Raw genomic sequence first — 24,577 nt, forward strand, 5'->3', positions numbered from 1 at the left:
TATTACCTCACATTTAGATTATTGCAATTCTCTTTTGTCCCGAATTCGAAAATATTGAGCAATGGAACAAACCAACAGAGGCCCAGAAGAGTGCAGTCAAACAATGATTTATTGAGTACACGCGTGGGAAGATGTATACAGCAACACCAGCATCGATCTTCACCGAACAGCTCAATTCAGAATGGTTTTATTCATGTCAGGGTTCAACCCCTTCTGCGTCACAAATTAACATAATATGCATCAGTTTCAGTAAATGGTCAATCTTAAACCGCTAAAATTAGACAAAGAAGTCACATCTTCCATACAAGGCAATTAGGTTCAGACACAGACGGTCCCTCTGGGCTTGTCCTCTTCTTGACTCATCTTCTGTCATCTGTCACTAAGCAAACTAAAATGCAGTTAGAAGCTAAATGAATACCAGGCCTTCGGCCTGGCCTATGTTTAAATCATATGTCTGTAAGCATGAATGCTGTTTATCCTTCTATTGCTCCAAGTCACCTACACAATATATTGTGAAGACATAGCGCTTCACAAAGCTTGAAACCTTTAATAGACTGAGCATCATCTCTGAATGAGCACAAATATGCAATGTGTGTATAAAGTGATTATGGCTGCACCTGTAATAAAAGGTTAATCCAATGCCAGTATCTTTAATAAACATCTTGATGCTATATCAATGCTGTAGGTTATATTATCAATGCAATGTTAATGATAAAGAATATATTGTAGCAGTAAAATAATTTCTTTTATTTCCACACTTTTAATAGGGGTTGGGCAGGGCACTTTGTCACGCTTGCAACTAGTGCAAAATGCTGCGGCACGATTTTTAACTGGCAAAAGGAAATTTGACCACATCACTCCGATTTTGGCCTCTCTACATTGGCTTCCAATTGAATTTAGGATCTGTTTTAAAGTCCTTTTATTGGTTTTTAAATCTCTAAATGGTCTGGCACCTGTTTATTTGTCTGACTTGTTGAAGCCCCAAGTTCTCATTCGTTCTCTTTGATCAGCTGAGCATAGAGCTGGGCAATATGAGATTTTTTCATATCACGATATGTTTTTTTCATTTCAGGCGATAACGATATCTATCACGATATAAGCCAAATAACTATATTTGTAAGATTTAAATGTGCCATTGCTCACAAGTAAAATGTGAAATAATCAGCAGCTTGTTTTTAAATATTTATTTCCCATAATAAGTTCAACAGGGTAGATGTACTTAAGGAACATGAGACTTTTTCAGATAAATAAAGGCAAATATTGCAAACTACACAAAAGGCAGCCGCTAAAGCGTTTAAGTTTCAAAATAGAACAAATGAAACAGACTAAATTGTCAATTCCACTTAGAAACAAAGTATTAATTCTAAAAATAAATCTTAGTTTGTTTTACAGAAGAACAGACAAAACTGACTAACTTTTGTCAATATCAAATAAACTGAGAACTAAAAGGAAATTCTCAATCTCTCCTTGTTGTATAGCTTAGCTTTTCAAACAGTTTTAACAGTTACTTTAGTCTGACAAAAGCCGAATGACGAATTAGCGCTTCCAGTCAGAGACTGAGGCTACGTCCACACGTACACGGGTATTTTTGAAAACGGAGATTTTCCGTTTTCGTTTTAAAAAATAATCCCGTCCACACATAAAGGCAGAAATGAAGGAAAACGCTGCTATGAACATGCCAAAGCAGCAGGTGGAGCTAGATTCCTAACCGTGCAGAAATGTTGGCCAATCAGAAGTCTAGAAGCCTCGGTGGGAAAAAGTAAACAAAGCTGGGGCATAGAAGCAGAACCGAGTCGTAAGTGTGGAGGGACAGTAACTGTGTGTATATGTAAGCATTTAAACACTGCAGAGAGTAGAATTAACAGTAACAGTATTGTAGAAATTCATTTCACCGAAACAATAACGTGGCGCACAGTGTGACGCATGCACCAGTTTATTGTATTTCCAGACTTGCTTTCGGCACAATTTACAGTGCACGCTACTCTGTTTTTTGTCAGACTTGAAATAGCCGAAATACCTTCACACTACGGAACTTCTATGGCTCTTCCGTTCGACAATCTCTCCGGCGTTGGAACCATCATCTGTTTTCTCTTCGGTCACGCTCGGTTGATTTTTCTAGTCGGCACACTCATTTCCTCCATTACCCGCTGGCTGCTTCCCAAACAAACACACGTGCGGCTTGGCACTTGTGCTGTACGTAACAAGTCACGCGACGTGACGCTGCGGCTGTGATTGGTTCGGCTCTGCGCTACTGAATTTGGATCGGCTGACCTTTTTTTTTTTTTTTTTTTTTTTAAGAGGACAAGAGTGGCGAGGTCTATCGCGATAGCTTAATTTCTCTATCGAGTAAAAGTTATATCGCGATACATATCGTTATCGTTCTATCGCCCAGCTCTAGCTGAGCAGTTGTTGCTTTTGGTCCCAAAGTCACGGCTGAAACTTAGAGGAGACAGAGTGTTCTCTTTTGCAGCGCCGATGCTTTGGAACAACCTTCCTCTCCATATTAGACGGGCTACATCAGTGACAGTTTTTAAGTCCTTATTAAAAAACTATTTTTATTCCCTGGCCTTTAACTCTGTGGGTAACTGACATTTTTATTAATTTTGATGCTATGTCTGATTTCTGTTATTTTATTACTATATTTATATTTGTATTGTACAGCACTTTTTAAAGTGCTATATAAATAAATGATGATGGATTCCCATTCATTTTCTATGACGGTCACTTTTGAACACCACAGATGTAACAAAATTGATTAAAACACTCAAAATTCAACGAAAGAAGTGCTCATCACTTTAATATGTTCAAGTGCATAGTGTGGAGGATGTCATAAGGCCTTTAGGCAATTGGATGTAAAACACAATATTTAGGAGTTTTTAAATTTGTAAATCGGTCTGATTTGACCCGAACACGTCAGGAAATGGAGAGTCCTTTTCACACGCTAAATTTAATTATGGAGTTCCACTGGGTTCTTGATATCCCTATGGCAGTATCATTAGAAGGCATAGCATACCACCAGTTCAGAAGTTTTGGCGCGAGATATGTGAAGACTTATCAAAGGCTACGTTCACACCGCAAGTCTTAATGCTCAATTCCGATTTTTTGATCAAATCTGATTTTTTTTGTCTGCTCGTTCACACTACAATAAAATGCGTTCGCGATGTCTTATCGAGCGCTTCTCCGGCGGTGATAATTGGCGTCTGTCTTGTGTCAGTGACGTAAAAAACGGATTTAATGCGACTTGACCATTTACACAGCAGTCGCTTTCTGAAACATCGGATATGTATCGGATTCAGTACCACATACGAAAGTGACCCAGATCGGATTTGAAAATATCGGATTTGTGCCGGTCACACTGTCATACCATGATCGGATATGGGTCGCATAGGGTCAAAAAAATCGGATTTGATGCGCTTTCGCCTGCAGTGTGAACATAGCCAAAGTGTCTGAAATGTAACATTCCAACTTCCCCTTTAGTGTGTTTGTTGGGCAGCTTAGATAATGTCACTACAGATAAGAATATAGCCCATATGGTTTTCACTGCCGTATGCATAGCCAAGAAAACAGTCCTCATGAACTGGAAAAAACAAAAATAATCTTAATTCTAACCAATATAGAAATTATCTATTAGATTACATTAGTCTCGATACAGCCTCTACCACCACATCAGATCAATTGCTCTGGGCTCCTTTGATTAGCTCCATCACCTAGTGGGGGTGGGGGGTCATAGTTTGGTCCCACCTTCGCTGTAGTGATTGGTGTGGGGGTAGGGACAGGCTTAGGGCGTCGGGGGGTTCCCCAGTAGCATCTTCCTTGGGGGGCTCAACCCGGGGTAGCGGTCATGGCCTATTAGGGGCTCTTAGGTGACGGTTTCCTTGTGGCTGCATGCAGCGGGGCTAAGGGAGGGTCTGTGCTGACGGACGTGGGTTACTGACCTGGTAGCCTGGCTGCCCCTGGGTGGGTCCGGGACGGGCGTGAGGTTCTGGGGCGCTCCGTCTCTGGGCTGGGGCCTTGGCCGGGCCTCGGGGGCTTGGGTCCTGGTTGGTATGTTGCTGGGGTTGTGGGCGGGTGGGTGTATGGGGGCCCGGCCCTGGCGCAGGGTTCCGCCAGTGCATCGAGCCACCTGGGGGGCTCTTCAACTGGTGGGGGAGGTTGTTACATCTTGCAGGAGCTCTCCTCTCTTCAGGAACTCACTCTGCAGGAGGGGGAGATACAGGAGAGGTGGAGGAAGATTTCAGCCTGGGCGTCTATTGTCTCATGTAGTCTGGAAGATGAGTGGATGGTGGGGTGGGTGCAGTTTTCTCTGTGGTGGGGTCAGATGGGCTGTCCTGGGCTCTGTGGGGCCGGGTGGCGCTGCTGTTCTGTGCCCCGGTCCGGATGGGCCTGTGCCCCCTTTCCCTGGCGGGTTGCAGAGTATGGGGGTGCCTACTGGGGTCAGCGGGGGAGCTGGCCCCAGGGAGAGGTCACTTGCCCCTCCCTTCCTTCCCTCCCCATCTCCAGCTGCCTCCCTCTTCCCGCTCCACCACAATCACCCACACATGCAGGGCCTTGGAGTAGGGGTGTGTCACCAGGGTGCAGGGGAAGCATCCCCCCTCTGTCCCCTTCTGGCTTCTTGTGCCTCAATTTTATCTCACAACTTAGACATTCACATTATTCACACTCTCATAACACATACACATAGGATCTTGGGGGTGGGCACGCTACACAGACTCCAAAAGACCATCAGGGTGTACACCTCACCCCTGGCGTCATTGCCCACCTCTCAATTTTAAATACACGTAGACACTGAGGGCTATCAGGAGGGGCTATGCGCTTACCTGCTGCTCTCTGGCAGGTAGCTCCATGCCCTCCTGGGTTTTAAATGCACCCTAGAACACACATGCATCAGCACTACATATGAGCGGGTGGAGGGAGGTTTGGAGTCTTCTCTCACCCCCGTTCTCTGCGACCTGCTGGAGCGGGGGGCCAGGAGGAGGAGTTGGCCGTCCGACTGGGGTCTGGAGTGTGGGGCCTCCCTGCTGCTGCGGAGTCGGGGCGGTCTGCTTTTCCCCACTTCAGGGAAAAGGGTAACACCACCTGGGTCTGGGTGCAGTTTCCCCCTCCAGGGGCAAAGGTACCTAGACCCGGTTCTTAGAGTACGCTTGGGGAGTGTGATTGTGTGTACAGTGTCTCTCTATGTCTGTCTCCACGTTGGGTGAGTGTTGAGTAATTGCATATGAGAGCATAAGGGTGGGAATGGATGTTTGTATCTGTGTGTGCCTGTATGTCTGTGTCTATATGTCAGGTTGGGTATCAGACGCCACCTCTCTGGGGACATCTCAGGCCCTCTAAGGTATGGAGGCCTATCTCCCCCCACCACTTCCCCTGCCAGTGGCAGACGCCCTCAGACATCGGTGCTTTGGTGGTTCTTTGTGTCCGGGGATGGGCGCCCGGGTACACACCGGCTCACTCCTTGGTGGCTGCTTGTCGGGGCCTGGAGCCTGGGGCTCGCTTTGGCCACTTCGGGGGTTGGGTGCCCTCGGCCTCTCGGCCTGGGGCTCGGTCACTCTGGCACAGCTGGCTGCCGGCGGAGCTCACGGGCACGTCACTGCAACCCCCCCCTCCTGGCTTCTGCTCCGCGGCTGCTGAGTGACCCCTCATCTGGGGCTCTCCTCAGCTCTTTCTGGGATAGTGGCGCAGCTGCCCCTCTGTTGGTCTTCCTTGGTCTCTTGTGTTCTGAGGGCCTCTGGATGTCTGGAGTTTTGATCTCCTCCATACCTGCTTCATGCCCTGGTGGACGGGGCTGTGCCCCCCCCCCCCCCCCCCCCCCCCCCCCCCACACACACACCTCCTCTAGCAGATCATTACATGAAGGAACCTTTTAAAAACAAGCGCGTCCATGCTCACAGGTGTACACACGGGTGATCACACACACAAGCTACACCCTTTTTGGCTCCTACCTCAAAGCACACTGTGCGCTGTTGATATTACGTGCTGCACAATAATGTTTAATATTTAGTATTTACTGTCATATTCCCATATATCATCGTGATGTTGTTTATTGTATTGCTCTCCTTTTCTTCTGCTGTTTTTCTTTTTTCTTTCTCAGGTGATCTAGGTTATTGTATTGTATGTATTTTTTTTTTTTGTCTGCTTATTTAGTTTTTTGTTTTTTTTGCCCTTTATCCCCGTCTGTCTTCTCCGCTGTTTTTTCCCCCCCCCCTCTTCCTTTCTCCCTTTTCTTTTCCTCATTCAAGTCTGTCCCGTATCTAGCAAGTGTAAATAAAAAAATAAATAAAATAAACAATAAAAGGTGAATCAAATAAACCATTACGGCAAAGGCTGGGATGTTCAATTTGGTAAAGTAAATCCGTTGGGCATCTTTCTTGGCCTTTAGACAATAATTCTGATGGCAAAAGAACCAAACGGGACAGGCAAAACAAAAAAAAAGACAGCATACATTTTCACTGCCATGCAGATGACACCCAGCTTTATCTATCCATGGAGCCAGATCACACACACCAATTAGTTAGACTGTAGTAATGTCTTAAGAAGCTCATAAAGATGTCTCATACTGACCTTGATGACTTCTAATTTGTTTTTGCTTCTAGTATCAGAAAAATGGTATCTAACTAGATGCTTACTCTGGATGGGATTACCTTGGCCTGGATGGCATCCTGGATTTAGGATAGGTACTTCTTCCACAATTGTAAAAAGTTAATCAATATTTGATCAGAGCATGTGTTCACTGTTCATCAAAACAGTGATCAGTAATTTTACTAATAACCAGGGAAGTACAGAGCAGAAACAGCTTTTTAATATTGTTCTTGCTCGCACCTTTCTGAACACTTTTAAGATTTAAAATAAACAAATATATAAACTTATTAAACAAAAATTAAAAGAATTTCAAGGAAATTGTGCAAATATTTGTCAGACAGCTAATAGATGTGTGATGTTTCCCTGTGGTCTGCAAGTCCAGGCCCAGAGACCAGACTGATGGATCTAAAACAGATATAACTAAAGTTAATCCAGTGGTTACCTGCACAGAGATAACCACAAAGCATAAACAACTTAGCTGCTGCAAGCTAGGTGTGCTACGAGCTTGCTGTGTAATGTAATATAATATAAGATTTACACAGCATGTTCAGACCAATGAGCTACTTACTAAAGATGTCCAAACCCTTTTCTTTCCAAGCGCCTTAGACTATTAAAGAAACCCTGTCACATCCTTCTCTTCTGTCCACTCCACAGATTGTCTGTTCAGGTTCATCTAGGTAATATTTCAGGCTCTCTAAACTCACAGTTAGTGGAGCTCTGCAGCCAGATGTCTAAGAAACAATTTTACCTTTCTTAGGAATGCTGCATGCTTAAATCATAGAAGCTATGTAATGCTATGTAATGCTGTGCAACAAGCACAGAATTACACAGCATCAATGGGACAGCAGTGCAGAGGATTCAGAGCTTATCTTAGAATCCTCGGGTTTAAAATATTGTTTCAACATTAAAGTAATCCAGTGACACACCAAACAATAACTTGATTGTTCCAAGCTTTATTTTTCAAATTGTAACCAAATGCAGTTTAAAAATGTGATAGCGACAAAGAAAAACTATTTCTTCTTTCCAAAACAAAAACTGAGAAAGGAGTCAAGGATTAAATGGAATTTTAAAAAATATATGATTTTTGTAACCGTATCATCCAATTTCAATAATATTATAATTCTTTTCTGTTTCTCTTGTTTTCCCCTCTGGTAAATAAATCAGTTCCCTTTCAGTCTATTCACTCAGTACACATAAGTATGGGATAGCCCTCGCACATCCTGCCGAAGAAACCTTTATTCACTCCTTCAAGGCAGATGACCTGTGTTGACATGCACACAGCCCCACCTGCACATATAACCCCTATCATCACAGACGTCTCTCAGTTCTTACGCTCTTCCCCTCGCTGAGAACACCTCTGCTGAGTTGGGCTAGCTATCTGCTGCTAGTTAGGTCCGTTGTCTGCTGACTTGAACTTAACTTAACTGCCGCTGTTGGTGTTAGTCTCCATCTCTGGTTCCTGATGACAAGCCTGCTGGCACCTCTTCTTAACGAGGTCAGAGTTGCCACGGATTACATCATCCATGCGTCCCGCTGTGCAGCGCTCTCCCTGGGCAGAGGGATGGCTTCGACAGTAGTAGCGCAGAGGCACCTGTGACTGACCTTCTCTGGCGTCCCGGACTAACCAGTGTCTGCGGCTAAGTTATTCGGACATTCACTAGATTCAATCTGAGGAAGAAGCAGACAGAAGCTTTGCGCGACATCATCCCCAAACGTCAGGCGAAACCCAAACCCACAGCTACCTCGCACAGGCCCGCCACTCCTCTGCCAACTGGCAAAAGACCGGCGCCCACTGCTGCAGTGGGTGTGCCGCCAGCGGGAGCACATCCTCCACCCTGAGCTCCGCACCAGTCAGCCTGGAGCAAAGGACAACCCTTGGACCCCCGGCGGGACCCGACGCCCAGGAGGAAGCCTCAGCCCTCCTACAGTGGCTTGCAAAAGTATTTGGCCCCCTTGAACTTTTCCACATTTTGTCACATTACAGCCACAAACATGAATCAATTTTATTGGAATTCCATATGAAAGACCAATACAAAGTGGTGTACACTTGAGAAGTGGAACGAAAATCATACATGATTCCAAACATTTTTTACAAATAAATAACTGCAAAGTGGGATGTGCGTAATTTATTCAGCCCCCTTTGGTCTGAGTGCAGTCAGTTGCACATAGACATTGCCTGATGAGTGCTAATGACTAAATAGAGTGCACCTGTGTGTAATCTAATGTCAGTACAAATACAGCTGCTCTGTGATGGCCTTAGAGGTTGTCTAAGAGAATATTGGGCGCAACAACACCATGAAGTCCAAAGAACACACCAGACAGGTCAGGGATAAAGTTCTTGAGAAATTTAAAGCAGGCTTAGGCTACAAAAAGATTTCCCAAGCCTTGAACATCCCACGGAGCACCGTTCAAGCGATCATTCAGAAATGGAAGGAGTATGGCACAACTGTAAACCTACCAAGACAAGGCCGTCCACCTAAACTCACAGGCCGAACAAGGAGAGCGCTGATCATAAATGCAGCCAAGAGGCCCATGGTGACTCTAGACGAGCTGCCTCATTTCCGCAGAGTCGTAAACAAGACAATCAGCATCAAAGCAGCAGGAAGAAAATAAAGGTGCTATTGCAGAAAAGAGCAATACAAGTACAGCCGTTAGTTGGTTCAAAAAAAAAGGGGGGAGGGCTTCATCCCATCCACAACCTGTGAGTCTTGAACATGTATCTACGAATGTACAAGGTCAAGATGCTAACACTCAGACAGCTCTTGAATGCAGTTGGTCCGGGAGATTGGTTTGCAACAATCGATCTAACAGATGCTTATTTTCATATGACTATACACCCGAACTACAAATACTTGGTGCTGCCTTTTGGGTTCTTGCTTGCTCCTTGCACCTTTGCAAGATGTGCCGAGGTGGCGCTAGCACCCCTCCGAGAGAGAGGCATCCGCATCTTAGCCTACCTAGACGACTGAACTCTCGTAGCTTGCTCCAGAGAGCAGGTGGAGACTCAGTTGTCACTGGTTTTGTGACACATTCACACACTGGGTTTCTCTGTGAACTTTCAGAGCTCGCTAATCCCGAGTCAGCAGATTTATTTCCTCGGTTTAGAAATATGCTTGCTTTCCAGCCGCTCACGTTTGTCAGAGCATCGCTTCCTCATTCAGGTTCAGCTGGGACGCAGACTGCATTTCCAGATGATATTAGGTTTGTTGGGCATGATGGCATCTATGATCGCCGTAGTGCCGCTTGGACTTTTAAAGATGAGTGTTTCAGTGCTGGATTCTCTCTCATTGCCTGTGGGCATCGTGTCACCTCGGGAGGAGGCATGCTAGCTCTCCGTCCCTGGAGGAAGCCCAGGCTGTTGCATCAGGGCTCTTGGACTGGGAGGGTGTTGTTTTGCTAGGTGGTGTCCACAGATGCTTCCCTAAGGGGGTAGGGAGCGCTGTGCGGTGCATCAGTGAGAGGGATCTGGTCCCCAGCCCGGTGCGAGCTGCACATCAACCACTTAGAGCTGTTAGCAGTGTTCTTAGCTCTCAAACATTTCCGTCCAGTCCTGGAGGGCCAACATGTCCTAGTCAGGACGGACAATTCAACAGTAGTCTCTTACATAAACAGGCATGGAGGAATACGCTCCTCTCAACTGTTGAAGCTGCCTCGCTCTGCTGTTATGGTGCAGTGTTCATTTTCTGTCTCTAAGAGCCATCCATGTTCTGGGTTACCTGAACTTGGGGCCAGACCTTCTCTCTAGCGGGGGGTCCTCTGGTGAGGGAATGGAGGTTGCACCCTTTGATAGTGGCTCAGATTTAGGATCTGTTAGGCAAGGCACAAGTAGATCTTTTTGCCTCCAGGGTAAATACTCACTTCCACATGTTTTTCTCCATAATCAACCACGATGCACCGTTGGGCATGGACACGTTAGCACACCAATGGCCAGACGTGCTCCCTTGTGCATTTCTCCCAGTGAAAATGACATCTCCAGTTCTGGAGAGAGTGCATCAGCAGTCGCTCTCTCTGATTCTAGTGGCCCTTTGGTGGCCCACAAGGTTGTGGTATGCAGAAATAATCAGCCTGCTAGCAGCGAGTCCTTGGCAGCTTCCTCTCCGCGGGGACCTCCTCTCTCAAGGTGCGAGGAGAAGTGGTTCATCCACGCTCGGATCTGTGGCGGCTTTATGCTTACCTGCTGAGAGGTCAAACTTGATTGCTAAGGGTCTGCCAATAAGTGTGATAGCGACAATTCAGAGCATTAGGGCCTCATCCACTAGAGGCTTGTATGCTTACAAATGGTGAGCTTTGAGCAATGGTGCCAGGATTGCCATACTCTCCCATTTCAGTGCTCTATTGTGGTTGTTTTGACATTCCTGCAGGAGCTGCTAGATAAGGGCCTTTCATTTTCAACAAATAAGGTTTATTTAGCAGCTATATCTGCTTGTCATATTGGCTTTGACGGGATGACATCAGATGCATCTCCCCTTGCCTTACGTTTTCTGAAAGGGGTTCACCGGCTGAGACCCATGCTTCTGCCCAGTGTCCCTGCTTGGGTCTTATCTTTGGTGCTGGAGGCCCTTTGTGGCCAACACTTTGAACACATTGAGACTTTGGATATGAAATTTCTCTCATATAAGATGCATTACTTCTCACTTTGGCTTCACCAAACACATGTCTGTGTATTGCGTTCAGATGCTGCCTTTTTTCCCAAGATCATGCCAGCATCTTATAGCTCAATGGAGTTTGATTTGCTGAGCTTTTGCTCCCCTCCTTTTGTATCTGAGGAGCAGAGAGGGCTACATTCTCATTGTCCTGTGCGTGCGCTACGTACCTACATTGAGCATACTCAGAATATGCGTTTATGTAACCAGCTGTTCATCTGTTTCGCTAGTCCAGCCAGAGGTTCCACCAGGGGGATGGCAACTTCATGGGCTCTTTTGGGGTGCCTATAGCTGATATTTGTGCAGCAGCTAGTTGGGCATCACCACACACTTTTGTGTGGTTTTATTGGTTCGACATTAAAGCCCCTTTGGTGGCTCGCACTGTCCTTTCTGCTGGGTCTACTGCACACTAAGGTGGTGGTGGTCCAATTCCAGTTCAGTGGCTGCTCTGCAGGGTGTGTATATATCTTCCATACTTATGTGTTGTACCTCGCTCCTCTCCTTCAGGGAACAGAAGTTATAGACATAACTGTGTGTTCCCTTTCAGTTGATTCACTCGGTACAACACAAGGTGGCCCCACTGAGCAGTTTGGCTCGGTGAAGAGCGGCTATCGAACTGAGGGATGTCTGTGATGACAGCGGTTATATGTGCAGGCGGCGCTATACGCATGTCATCACGGGTCATCTGACTTAAAGGCATGAATAAAGGTTTCCTCAGACAGGACACGTGAGGGCATGATATCCCATACTTATGTGTTGTACCTCGTTCCTCTCCTTCAAGGAACAGAAGTAATAGTGATAGGTTTGTAGCATAAACCTATTCGCTTGAACGTTAAGGACAACTTACTACACAGCAAAAGCAAGACACAAGTAGGCAAAGTTCTCTGTGTTACTCATGCATGAGGGAGGCCTGCCTGGAGCCAAGTGTCGTTCCACCCACTTGACCTCCGTCAGACTCTCAGCCATAGCACTTCTTTTATTGTGGTTACATGAATATACATAGGTTCATTAACATATGACGTCTACATACACACAAAGAGTACCTTGCCTGTGCGTTGTGTAAGTGTCTCCACAGACTACTAAGGATCAAACCTCTACCAACACGACATTGATTATAAAACTCTAAGCATAAAATGAGTAGATATTTCTAAGCATAAATGACAATCCGCTATATAACCCTGACAAATAGACATAACTGTTTGCTTCACAAGCTATAAAATACAGGCTTTACAATCTGTGACTGTTTGATACTCAGCTTTAACTCCTTTTGTAGCTACTTTTGTTTTTTGTTTTTTTGCTGTATGGGAACAGCTTGAATACAGAAATCTGAACTGTGATCACCAAGTTTGACCTTTTGTATGTCCAGATGGGACTATTGCAACTCTCTTTACTTGGGCCTCCAACTCTCCCTCCTTCAGCGCCTGTAATTAGTCCAAAATGTGGCAGCATGCCTCTTAACTGGCACTAGAAGGCATGAGCACATCACCCCTACCCTCGCTAACTTACACTGGCTTCCTGTCAAATATCGCATTGATTTCAAAATCCTTCTGCTCACTTTCAAAATTCTAAATAACCTGGCCCCTAGCTACCTAAGTGATCTCCTTGATCTGTACAACCCAAAGAGAGCACTAAGATCCTCCAGCCAACTGCTCGTAATGCAGCCGAGGTCTTGTTTAAAAACCAGAGGGACTTTCGCTTCTGGCCGCATGGAGTGAAGTAGTGGGTGCGTTCAGCTCCGCTTATTATTTTTAAATATTGCATATGCATACTTAATTCTTGGTTAGCAGAAGCCACGCTAAAATGGATACTAAGAAGACCAGAAAATACACACAAAAGACCATAGACATCGATTCGACCATCTCGAGCGGGGAATATGGCGAAGCAACTAAAGCTAAAGCTAATGCTAACGTGGAGACGGGGGAGGAAGCGCCTATATCTGTGAGTACGCTGCGACCAGAAATACGTGCAGGACTGAAACCGTATGAAGACAGTTTGGACAGCATTAAAATCCAGTTGGCTAGTATACATAAAGGAATCAGCAGTGATATATCTGTGTTGCAAGAAGAAGCTAAAGCAGATATTAAAACCACCCGAGACGAACTCATGGGAAAAGTTGAACAGCTGTTCACTATGCAAGCAGAGGCAGCGAGCACACAGAAAGAGATGGAGAAGTCCCTGAGTGACACGACTGACAGGCTGACAACACTGGAAAAGTCCTATATGTCTCTAAAGGCAGACCATCAGAAGCTACAAGAGAAATGCACTAACTTAGAAGATAGAAGTCGCAGACAGAATATCAGAGTAGTTGGTGTTGCAGAAGGCGCAGAAGCGAATAACATCACCGATTTTGCCGCAAAGTTTCTGGCGGAGGTCCTCGGAGCAGACAACTTTGACTCCCCTATTGTTATTGATCGAGCTCACAGAAGCCCCAAACCACGCAGCGGGGAGCGACCGAGGCCCATTATTATCCGATTGCACTACTTCACAGACAAGGAGAAGATCCTGAGACTGTTTCGTAATAAAGGAAACTTACGCTTCAACGGGTCTCCAGTTTATATTTTCCCCGATATAAGTCCTGAGGTTGGGCGGATGCGAGCAACCTTCAATCAACTGAAGCAGAAACTCCGCAGCGCTGGCATCCAATACAGCCTGTATTATCCAGCCAAATTGGTGATTACGGCAAACGGCTCCAGATACACGTTTACCGACGCACAAGCAGCTGAGAAATTTATCTTGTCCAACAAGCTGATCACATCGGAAGATGAAACTGAATGGGAGGCGCTGGCCAGCTGATCGAGAAAGACATTACTGGATGGTCACACTCACTGACTGAGTTGATAAACTCTTATTCAGGTGAAATATATTATTATGCTGTTGAGGATATTTTTACATCTTCTTCCTTTCTTTGTTCTGTTTTGAGAGAATGAATAAGTTTATAGAAGGAGAATGAATTAGAATGTGTTCGCAAGAAAATTCATAGTTAATATTTAAATTGATTAATATTAAGGTAATTTAAGTTATAAGATGATGTTTATTCTCTTACCAATGTAATCTCTTCTTGTATGTAAACCATCATAATAGGAATTAAGGGTAATGGCAGAGCCTGAACTACTTTTTTCCCCCCTTTATTTATTAATTTTATTATTATTATTGATATTATTATTACTGTGAGTGTGCTTTATCAAAATTAAACTGGATATGAATAATATAATTCTTTAGGAGCTTAGTGGTAAGTCAGATGCTCATATCTCTCTCTGAGTTGAGACTTAAATACTTTTGTTGTATGGAGTCCCCTCTCTGTCCAAGCTCTGTTGGAGTGCTTTGGTCAGGGAGGAGCAGAGAGGAAGTAGGGACTGTTTTTGTGGGGTTTTTTGTTTGGGTTCTCACCTGCACTTTTGTTTGTATTTTGTTTGGAGGCCATTTTATTAAAAAAGGAGGGGGGAAAGGGTTTAATTGGGTTGCAAATCTTTATTTATAAGTTAAATAATGGTTATTGATAATTATAAAAACCTAGTAAATTTTGTGTCATGGAATTGTAAAGGACTCAATAGTGCTGTTAAGCGGGGCAATATTCTAGCACACCTTAAAAAACTGGGGACAAATACTGTATAGGATATTTGCAGGAAACCCATTTGAGAAATCAGGATCATCAGAAGCTATGTAGCAGATGGATTGGGCAGGTGTTTCATTCTAACTTTACAGCTAAGAATAGAGGTGCAGCCATTATTATCAAAAAAGGGATTCCCTTCATAGCGTCAAAAGTATTATTGGACCCTCGTGGACGTTACATCATAGTTACAGGAAAACTTTATAACAATCAGGTTACACTAGCAAATATTTATGCCCCTAATGTTGAGGATGCAGGTTTTATTAAATCATTTATATCCTCTTTACCTAATATGGACACCCATAAACTGATAATTGGTGGCGATTTTAATTTCGTTTTGGATTCTATTCTAGTCTTGATAGATCATCACAAAGATCAGTATTTAAATCAAAATTTGTGAAAACTATTCAAGAATTTATGAAGACATATAAACTGATAGATCCATTTAGAGCTATTTCCCCTAACTCTAAGCAATTTTCATTTTTCTCTTCTGTTCATCATACTTATTCTAGAATAGACTTTTTCTTAATAGATTATAGATTTCTTACACAGATCCAAAGTTGTGACTATAAGGCAATAGTTTTATCTGACCATAGTCCAGTATTGCTACAACTAGCAATAGGAGATAGACCTACTGCACCAAAATGGAGATTTAATAATGGTTTGCTGTTAGATAATATCTTAGTAAATGAAATAAAGGATCAAATCAAGCTATTTATTTCAATAAATGGCACACTTGAAGTTACGAGATCCATACTATGGGACACATTAAAAGCCTACTTGAGAGGCCAAATTATCTCATTGAGTAGCTATAGGAATAAGCAACGAAAAGAAAGAGAGTTAAACATAACAATGGAACTTTTAGAAATAGACAAGGAATATGCTATCTCTCCTTCATCGAAACTTTATAAAAAGGTCCCATTGCAGACAGAACTTAAATTGCTTTATACAAATGACACGATAAGATTACTTACACAACTTCGACATAAATACTATGAACACGGGGAAAAAACAGGTAGTTTACTAGCAAGGCAAATTAAAGAAGTTGCAGCTTCAAGACTGATTACAGAAATAAGAACTAGTGCAGGGCAATTAACAACTGACCCAAAGAGAATTAATGATGTATTCCGAGAATATTATAAAGCACTTTACTCTTCAGACTTAAAAAAAGATCCAAACATAATCGAAAGTTTTTTCGATTCTATTCAAGTTTCATCTATCAATATAGAACACAAACTATTGTTAGAACAACCAATAACATTAAGGGAGATAAATCAGGCTATTCAAAGTATGCAGTGCTCGAAAAGTCCCGGTCCAGATGGGTATAGTGCTGAATTCTATAAGACCTTTAGTGAACAAATTTCACCCGTTCTTTTGGAGGTATATAACGAAGCTCTAACTAAAGGATGCTTACCTTCAACCATGTATGATAGCACTATCTCTCTAATCCACAAGCCTGGTAAGGATCCTTTGGAACCTGGTTCGTACAGACCAATAAGTCTATTGAACGTAGATAATAAAATATTGGCAAAAATTCTGGCTATGCGATTAGAGATAGTTCTCCCAACAGTTGTGTCGGAGGACCAAACGGGATTTGTAAAAAATAGACAGTTATCTTTTAATATTAGAAGGCTATTCAATATTATATACAGGGAGTGCAGAATTATTAGGCAAGTTGTATTTTTGAGGAATAATTTTATTATTGAACAACAACCATGTTCTCAATGAACCCAAAAAACTCATTAATATCAAAGCTGAATGTTTTTGGAAGTAGTTTTTAGTTTGTTTTTAGTTTTAGCTATTTTAGGGGGATATCTGTGTGTGCAGGTGACTATTACTGTGCATAATTATTAGGCAACTTAACAAAAAACAAATATATACCCATTTCAATTATTTATTTTTACCAGTGAAACCAATATAACATCTCCACATTCCCAAATATACATTTCTGACATTCAAAAACAAAACAAAAACAAATCAGCGACCAATATAGCCACCTTTCTTTGCAAGGACACTCAAAAGCCTGCCATCCATGGATTCTGTCAGTGTTTTGATCTGTTCACCATCAACATTGCGTGCAGCAGCAACCACAGCCTCCCAGACACTGTTCAGAGAGGTGTACTGTTTTCCCTCCTTGTAAATCTCACATTTGATGATGGACCACAGGTTCTCAATGGGGTTCAGATCAGGTGAACAAGGTGGCCATGTCATTAGTTTTTCTTCTTTTATACCCTTTCTTGCCAGCCATGCTGTGGAGTACTTGGACGCGTGTGATGGAGCATTGTCCTGCATGAAAATCATGTTTTTCTTGAAGGATGCAGACTTCTTCCTGTACCACTGCTTGAAGAAGGTGTCTTCCAGAGACTGGCAGTAGGACTGGGAGTTGAGCTTGACTCCATCCTCAACCCGAAAAGGCCCCACAAGCTCATCTATGATGATACCAGCCCAAACCAGTACTCCACCTCCACCTTGCTGGCGTCTGAGTCGGACTGGAGCTCTCTGCCCTTTACCAATCCAGCCACGGGCCCATCCATCTGGCCCATCAAGACTCACTCTCATTTCATCAGTCTATAAAACCTTAGAAAAACCAGTCTTGAGATATTTCTTGGCCCAGTCTTGACGTTTCAGCTTGTGTGTCTTGTTCAGTGGTGGTCGTCTTTCAGCCTTTCTTACTTGAGTGGGATTTCCTCTTCTCGACCCTATCAAAGTATGGCATAGGCCCTAATTATATCTCCTTTGTTAAGCTGCTTTACACAAAACCTAAGGCCTCGGTTAATACAAGTAATATATCTTCTAGTCCTTTCCTCCTCCACCGCTCTACAAGACAAGGGTGCCCTTTGTCCCCATTGCTATTTGCACTTGTCATAGAACCTCTTGCCATTCAATTACGCTCTACAAAAGATTATAAAGGAATAAGGAGATTTGGTGTAGAACATAAGGTCTCTCTATGCAGATGATTTTTTTGCTATATATCACTGACCCTACTAAATCATTGCCAAAAATTATGACAGTTTTAACTGAATTTGGGAAAATTTCTGGATACAAAATCAACTTAACAAAAAGCATATTGTTTCCGATTAGTTCTTTAGAAAAATTAGATAGCGCTACATTGATCTCGTTTCCTTTTACAATCTCAAATACCTTCAAATATCTTGGAATAACTGTAACCCGTGAATTCTCTGGCCTTTTTAAACATAATTTTGTTAATTTATACCATCAAACTGAACAGAACTTGGAAAGACTGTCTAAACTGCCCATCTCGCTTGCTGGCCGAGTAAATATCATTAGGATGAGCACTTTACCCAAATTGTTATTTTTGTTTCAATGTATCCCAATATTGATCACAAATTTTTTTTTAAGAAAATAGACCAGTTAATCTCTCAGTTTATCTGGAACAAAAAGACACCCAGAATAAGAAAGATATTTCTCCAAAGATCCAAGATTACAGGAGGAATGGGGTTGCCTTGTTTTCAGTTTTATTATTGGGCCTGTAATATACGTTGTATGTCATTCTGGGGCGGGGAACATAGACCTGATTGGGAACGGATGGAAAGTATGACTTTTTTCTCCAATACTCTTAAATCTTTGGTTCATTCAAACTCAGATCTGGGTAAGCATAAATGTAAAAATCCGGTAGTGTCTGACTCACTAAAAATTTGGTCTCAAATTAGAAAGCATTTTCATTGGCGTCAATGTTCAATCTTTACACCATTAATTCATAATCAAGCATACACATTGCTCTCAGGATCAACATTCCAGCTATGGAGTTCCAAAGGGATACACACAATCAAGGATCTGTTTATTGATAATCTTTTTCCTTCGTTTCAACAACTTCAGCAAAGATTTTCCATAGAAAACAGAGATTTTTTCAAGTATTTACAAATACGTCATTTTTTTAAAGAAACGTTTCCATCCTTTCCCAATGAACCACAAAAGCTAGTTTCAGATGATCTATTCTTAATGAACCCGCTAAAGAAAGGAGCTATTTCTAGGATCTACAACCAACTTTTGCAAATAGACAGTACAACTACATTGGACCACTTGAGATATGCTTGGAGTGAAGAACTGGCTACTAACATCACTAAAGATCAATGGACTAAGGCACAAGAACTGGTTCACTCCACTTCTGTCTGCTGCAGGCACAGACTACTACAATTTAAGGTCTTGCATAGGCTCCATCTGTCTAAATTGAAGGTTTCAAGGATGTTTCCAGGGGCTGACTCAAGATGTGATCGATGTGGCCAGAATTCTGCCTCATTGTCACATATGTTTTGGACATGTCCTAATATCGCTACCTACTGGTCTAAAATATTTAAAACTTTGTCTGATATTTTTAAAAAACAGCTCCCCCCAGACCCAGTAATGGCACTATTTGCTGTAGCTACAGTTAAAAACTTAAATAATAAACAAATTCGTGCTCTGAGTTTTATAACATTGCTTGCAAGACGCCTTATACTTCTAAATTGGAAAAATAAAGCCCCCCCAACTCATTCTGCTTTATTAAGAGACACAGTGTATCATTTACAGTTGGAGAAAATTTAATTTTCATTAAGAGATAATGTTAAACAGTTTTACCTAATTTGGCAACCCTTTATAGATTACTTTAATAAGTAAAACTGGGAGGTATGGCCTCCTCCCATATCTGCCCCAAGATTATATATATATGGGTCTACGCAGGTGTTGTTGTTTTTTTGTTGTTGTTTTTTTTGTTTGTTTGTTTGTTTGTTTGTTTTTGGGGGGGGGGGGTTCGTTTGTTTTGGTTTGTTGGTTTGTTGGTTTGTTTGTTTTTGTTTTTTCCCTCTCTCCCTCCTTTGAATATACTTATTTAGGATAATAAATGTGTATGTATAGACATAGATATGATTGTTTATATAATGGTAATTATATTTTATGTAAAAAGGATGGGGAGAGGAAGGGAGGGAAGGGGGAAAAAGAGGGGAGGGGAAGGGAGAAGGGGAAAAAAAAACCGATGTCAATGTAAATGAGATATATACTTTGTTGCCTGATTTGAATAAAGAAAGGAAAAAAAAAACAAACAGAGGTGACCATGCCTTTGACATTACCGCCCCTAGACTCTGGAATAATCTCCCAGTTGATATCCGTAAATTGGAATCAACTCAGTCGTTCAAATCATGCTTAAAACACACCTGTTCAACTTGGGGATGGCAAGTGTCCTGCACTACACCATGCAATGTAATTTTAATTGTAACTGTACTACTTGTTCCTTGTTCTGCCCGCATTGCAGTACACTAGTCTTTCAAATGTGCTATAGAAATTAATTTTGACTTGACTTGACTTTTGTATGTGGTGATCAGGGCTCACTACCCGGGTACCACCACAATAACAGAGGCCCTGAAGACACAGAAGAAGCTGTGGTCGTCAGAGGACTACAGCACCTTTAACAATGAGGTGGGAGGAGGTTGTTGGGCTCGTATCCTCAACCAGAACTATGTCAATGGACAAATGACAGCGTAAGTTAAAAACAAGCAGTACATGCCAGTAAAAATATTAAACATTACACAGAATGTTTTTAAATTTATTGAATTTTAATCAATTTGATGGTAAGTTTATTTTTAGTTAGAATAAAGTGTAAACTTGGTGAATACATGCTTTGGACAGACTGTTAAGCCTTAATGTTGAACAATGTGGTTAATATGACTGTGATCCTTCCTCCAGCACCATCTCCTGGAATCTGGTGGCCAGTTATTATGAGGATCTCCCATTCGGCAGGGATGGGCTCATGACAGCTGAGGAGCCCTGGAGTGGCAACTATGTGGTCGAGTCTCCAATTTGGATCACGGGTCTGCATACAGAGACAGATAGTTTGAAAATGTGTTTCAGATCAACATAACATTTCTCATAATAGCAAAGTTATTAGAGAGTGGTCAGTGGTCATAAAGGTCAGCAGTGTACTTTTAAATCCAGAAATCATGACACCAACCCTTAAGGTTCTGAGTAAATATAATTCATTATGTCACTGCATTTTTAGTGTTGACTGTATGTTGCATACTGATGGGGTAGACTGCATAGAAGACATCTCACTTGTGAGACAGATTTGATGGGTTGGCGAAAGTTTTGGCATGAAAGCAATCTGATTTTTTTTTAGAAGTGAATTAGTTTGGTAGTTGTTAGGTCTGGCTAGTGATTGTTTTGTAACCCTTTGTTTTCAAATGTTTTCCTTGCAGCCCACACCACACAGTTCACCCAGCCAGGATGGACCTACCTGCAGACTGTTGGACATCTGGCACAAGGTGGAAGCTATATTGCCTTGACTGATGGGAAGGGAAATCTCACTGTTGTCATAGAAACAATGGTAAGTTAGTTACACACACACACACACACACACACACACACACACATGAATGCTCCTTTTAACAAAGCTTTTTGTTTCCTTTATAGACTCACAATCATTCAGTGTGCATAAGACCTCCACTACCTCCCTTTAATGTAACATCCCAAAATGCAACTTTCTGGCTAAAGGGGTCTATTGTAAGTTCATGTTATCTTCTTGAATCTTGCTTAGAGTTTCTGACTTGTACATCTCTCATGTTCAAGATTATTTATTTCTTCTTAGGCATCCATTAAAGAGCTCCAAGTGTGGCGGTCACAGTTTGACTTTAAGACGAACAAGCCCTCCTTTTTTGAGAAACTAAAACCCCTGAAGGTGCTGTTTACACTCTGAAGAAAGATGCACCTCAGTGATATGTGGGCACCAGTTTGTCAACTGTAACACTGTCTTTATATGACATTAGCTTGTAGATGGCTCGTTTACCCTGAATCTGGCTGAAGACGAGGTTTACACACTGACCACTGTTAGCACAGGAAGCAAAGGCAGCTATCCCGACCCACCTCCCTCAGCTCGCTTTCCTAAAGTGTACAAGGATGACTTTGATGTTCGTAAGTTAACCATGTGCATGAACCCAAAACTCACCGAATTTTTAACGTCCATTAAAATGACATAAAATGTGACCTTTATTTTAAATCTGCTTCTGTGTATGTATAGGAAGCCCACCTTTTTCAGAAGCTCCATACTTTGCTGATCAGACAGGAGTGTTTGAGTACTACATTAACCTGACTGATCCTGGACCTCACGTTTTCACCTTAAGACAGGTTCTAACAGAAAGGCCCATCACATGGGCAACGGATGCTGATCAGACCATTAGTGTCATCGGAGACTATTACTGGTGAGTAGTCCTGTGACTACTATGATTACCTTAGTTGGGTTAGTCACTACTATCACTAACCCAACTAAAGTAATTCATGGGGTGTCTGTGGCTGAGGAGGTAGGCAGACACACACAGACACACAAAATATATATATTTTTTTCTCCACCCTGTTACATTGTTATTTTATACAGGCAGAGCCTGACAGTGACATGTGACGTCTTCATGGAGAAGATGAATGCTGGTGGTGTGTTCATAGCAGCCAGAGTGGATAAAGGGGGACAGTCAATCCGCAGTGCTAAAGGAGTCTTCTTCTGGGTGTTTGCTGATGGCACCTACAAAGTTACCAATGATCTTGGTCAGTACAATCTGTCTCTGCTCCAACCTTCTATAAGAATGATCAAAGATGTCCTACCATTAGTTAATGATTGAGTCTTAAAAAATGATCAATCTGTCTTTATTAATGGGCCGTGTACCACAGGGTTTTGATGTTCCACTAGTTAAACCATTACTTACAAAGCAATCACTTGATCCCGCTGTCTTAGCTAGTTCTAGGCCAGTCTTCAACCTTTTGAAAATTGGCCTAACATTAATATTAGATTTGTCAACTCTTTCTCAAATTTTTGAAAGAATAGTCCTAAAACAAGTAACTGATCATCTACAGCGGATTGATTCTTATTAAAAATGATAATAATACATTTTATTTAAAAGGCGCCTTTCAGAACACTCAAGGACACTGTACACAGCAGAATAATAAAAGTAACATAAAAGCATGCAGTTTACATAATCATAAAAACATAAGACATAACACAAATATAAAATTAGAATAGTTTCAGTCAAGTTTCACAACTTATCAAAGTACTGAAACAGCATTAGTTAAGGTTGCACATCATCTCAGTACAGCGTTCCATACTGTTGCCCATTAGTGATGGGATTTCCGGCTCTTTTTAGAGATCCGGCTCTTTCGGCTCGGCTCACTAAAAAGAACCGGCTCTTCAGGTTGGTTTGTTGCTTTAATTAATTTATTATCAACAATAATATAAAATTATGCGCAAAAGGAATTACTAATGTAAAAAAGTGGTTTTATTTATATATGTTTAAATATAAATATATGCGGTGGCCCCTAGAGACAAAGCACGTGCAAACTCTAAAGCATATACAAACTCCAAAACACATTTCTAGCGTTAACTGAACTTCCAAAACAGAGCTACCTAGATCACTTAAATTACACAATTGAAAGCATATGTGTATTGTTTGTGTATTTATAGACAAGCACTTACATATATTCAAATATTTTTTTTTAAAAAAAGTTCATTTACCTGTTTCAGCTAAACGGGCTGGCCTCGTTTTGCGCCGACAGAAATGCAGCTCTGTGTGGTAAGACTCGCGGTGGCGGCTTGTGTGTTTACATCAACGCGAAATGGTCCAAGAACTCTGTGCTAGTTTCTAGTTATTGCTCATCGCTGGTGGAGTTTGTGACTGTTAGATGCAGACCTTTTTATTTACCACGGGAATTCACCACTGTTTTCATTATCGGAGTGGCGCTTAGAAGAGCTAGGGCCGAACTTTCTCGGGCCATCAGAGAGGCGAAGCGCGCACACGCCCAGAGAATCCACAACCACTTCAAGGACAGTGGCGACACACGGCGCATGTGGCTGCTGAGCATCAACGGCTCCTCTGTGGAGATCGTCGACAGCACCAAATTCCTGGGCGTCCACATGGAGAAGGACCTTGGCTGGTCCCTCAACACCAGCTCCCTGCACAAGAAAGCCCAACAGCGTCTCTTCTTTCTGAGAAGACTGAGAAAGGCTCGGCTTCCACCACCGATCCTGACCACCTTCTATAGAGGAACTATCGAGAGCATCCTGAGCGGCTGCATCACTGTCTGGTTTGGGAACTGTGCCATATCGAACTGCAAGACCCTACAGCGGATAGTGGGAACAGCAGAGAAGATCATCGGGGTCTCTCTCCCCTCTATTGAGGACATCTACACCACACGCTGCATTCGCAAAGGCACCAGCATTGTGGCTGATCGGACACACCCCTCTCACACACTCTTCACACTCCTGCCATCTGGAAAAAGGTACCGAAGCATTCGGGCACACACATCCAGACTGTGCAACAGCTTTTTTCCACAAGCCATCCGTCTCCTCAGCAAAAAGGGACTGGACTGATAAACACACACACACACACACACACACACACACACACACACACATTATCACTCAGCTTAACTCAACTACCTCAAAACATTGAGACTGCCCTGACTAATCAACACAAGTGCAAACACACTGACCTACACCACCAAACTATCGTACACACCAACCTATTACTGGACTTTTTGCACTAACTTCTTTACTTCCTAATTTTTGCTGCTACACTAAGGAATGTTTACTGTTCCTCCTCTACCTCAACTCATCATCACAAAACCTTATTATTATGTTACGTTGTGTTTTTTTGTCACACTGTCACTTTGCTGCTCTTGTTTGCACATTTACACGTGCACTTTGTTGTCTGCTGTCTGTTAACAAGAAAAAAAAAGTCTTCCTTAGATAGTTAGATAGTTAGTTTTTGTTAATTTATGTTGT

At 42.5% G+C, this 24,577-nt stretch overlaps 1 protein-coding gene across 2 annotated transcripts in view; it reads left to right on the plus strand.

The window, feature by feature from the left end:
• galcb (galactosylceramidase b) overlaps positions 1–24,577 on the plus strand; it is a 52,988-nt gene that overhangs the window by 13,256 nt on the left and 15,155 nt on the right. For both annotated transcript variants that reach the window (XM_026151948.2, XM_026151947.2), the window contains exons 8-15: positions 20,142–20,297; positions 20,503–20,627; positions 21,012–21,139; positions 21,226–21,315; positions 21,401–21,490; positions 21,579–21,723; positions 21,830–22,010; positions 22,184–22,347. In XM_026151948.2, coding sequence (XP_026007733.1) covers positions 20,142–20,297; positions 20,503–20,627; positions 21,012–21,139; positions 21,226–21,315; positions 21,401–21,490; positions 21,579–21,723; positions 21,830–22,010; positions 22,184–22,347 — 1,079 coding nt within the window. The remainder of the gene's footprint in view (positions 1–20,141; positions 20,298–20,502; positions 20,628–21,011; positions 21,140–21,225; positions 21,316–21,400; positions 21,491–21,578; positions 21,724–21,829; positions 22,011–22,183; positions 22,348–24,577) is intronic.

The sequence above is a fragment of the Astatotilapia calliptera genome, chromosome 19 (assembly GCF_964374335.1).
Source record: "Astatotilapia calliptera chromosome 19, fAstCal68.1, whole genome shotgun sequence".
Taxonomy (NCBI): domain Eukaryota; kingdom Metazoa; phylum Chordata; class Actinopteri; order Cichliformes; family Cichlidae; genus Astatotilapia; species Astatotilapia calliptera.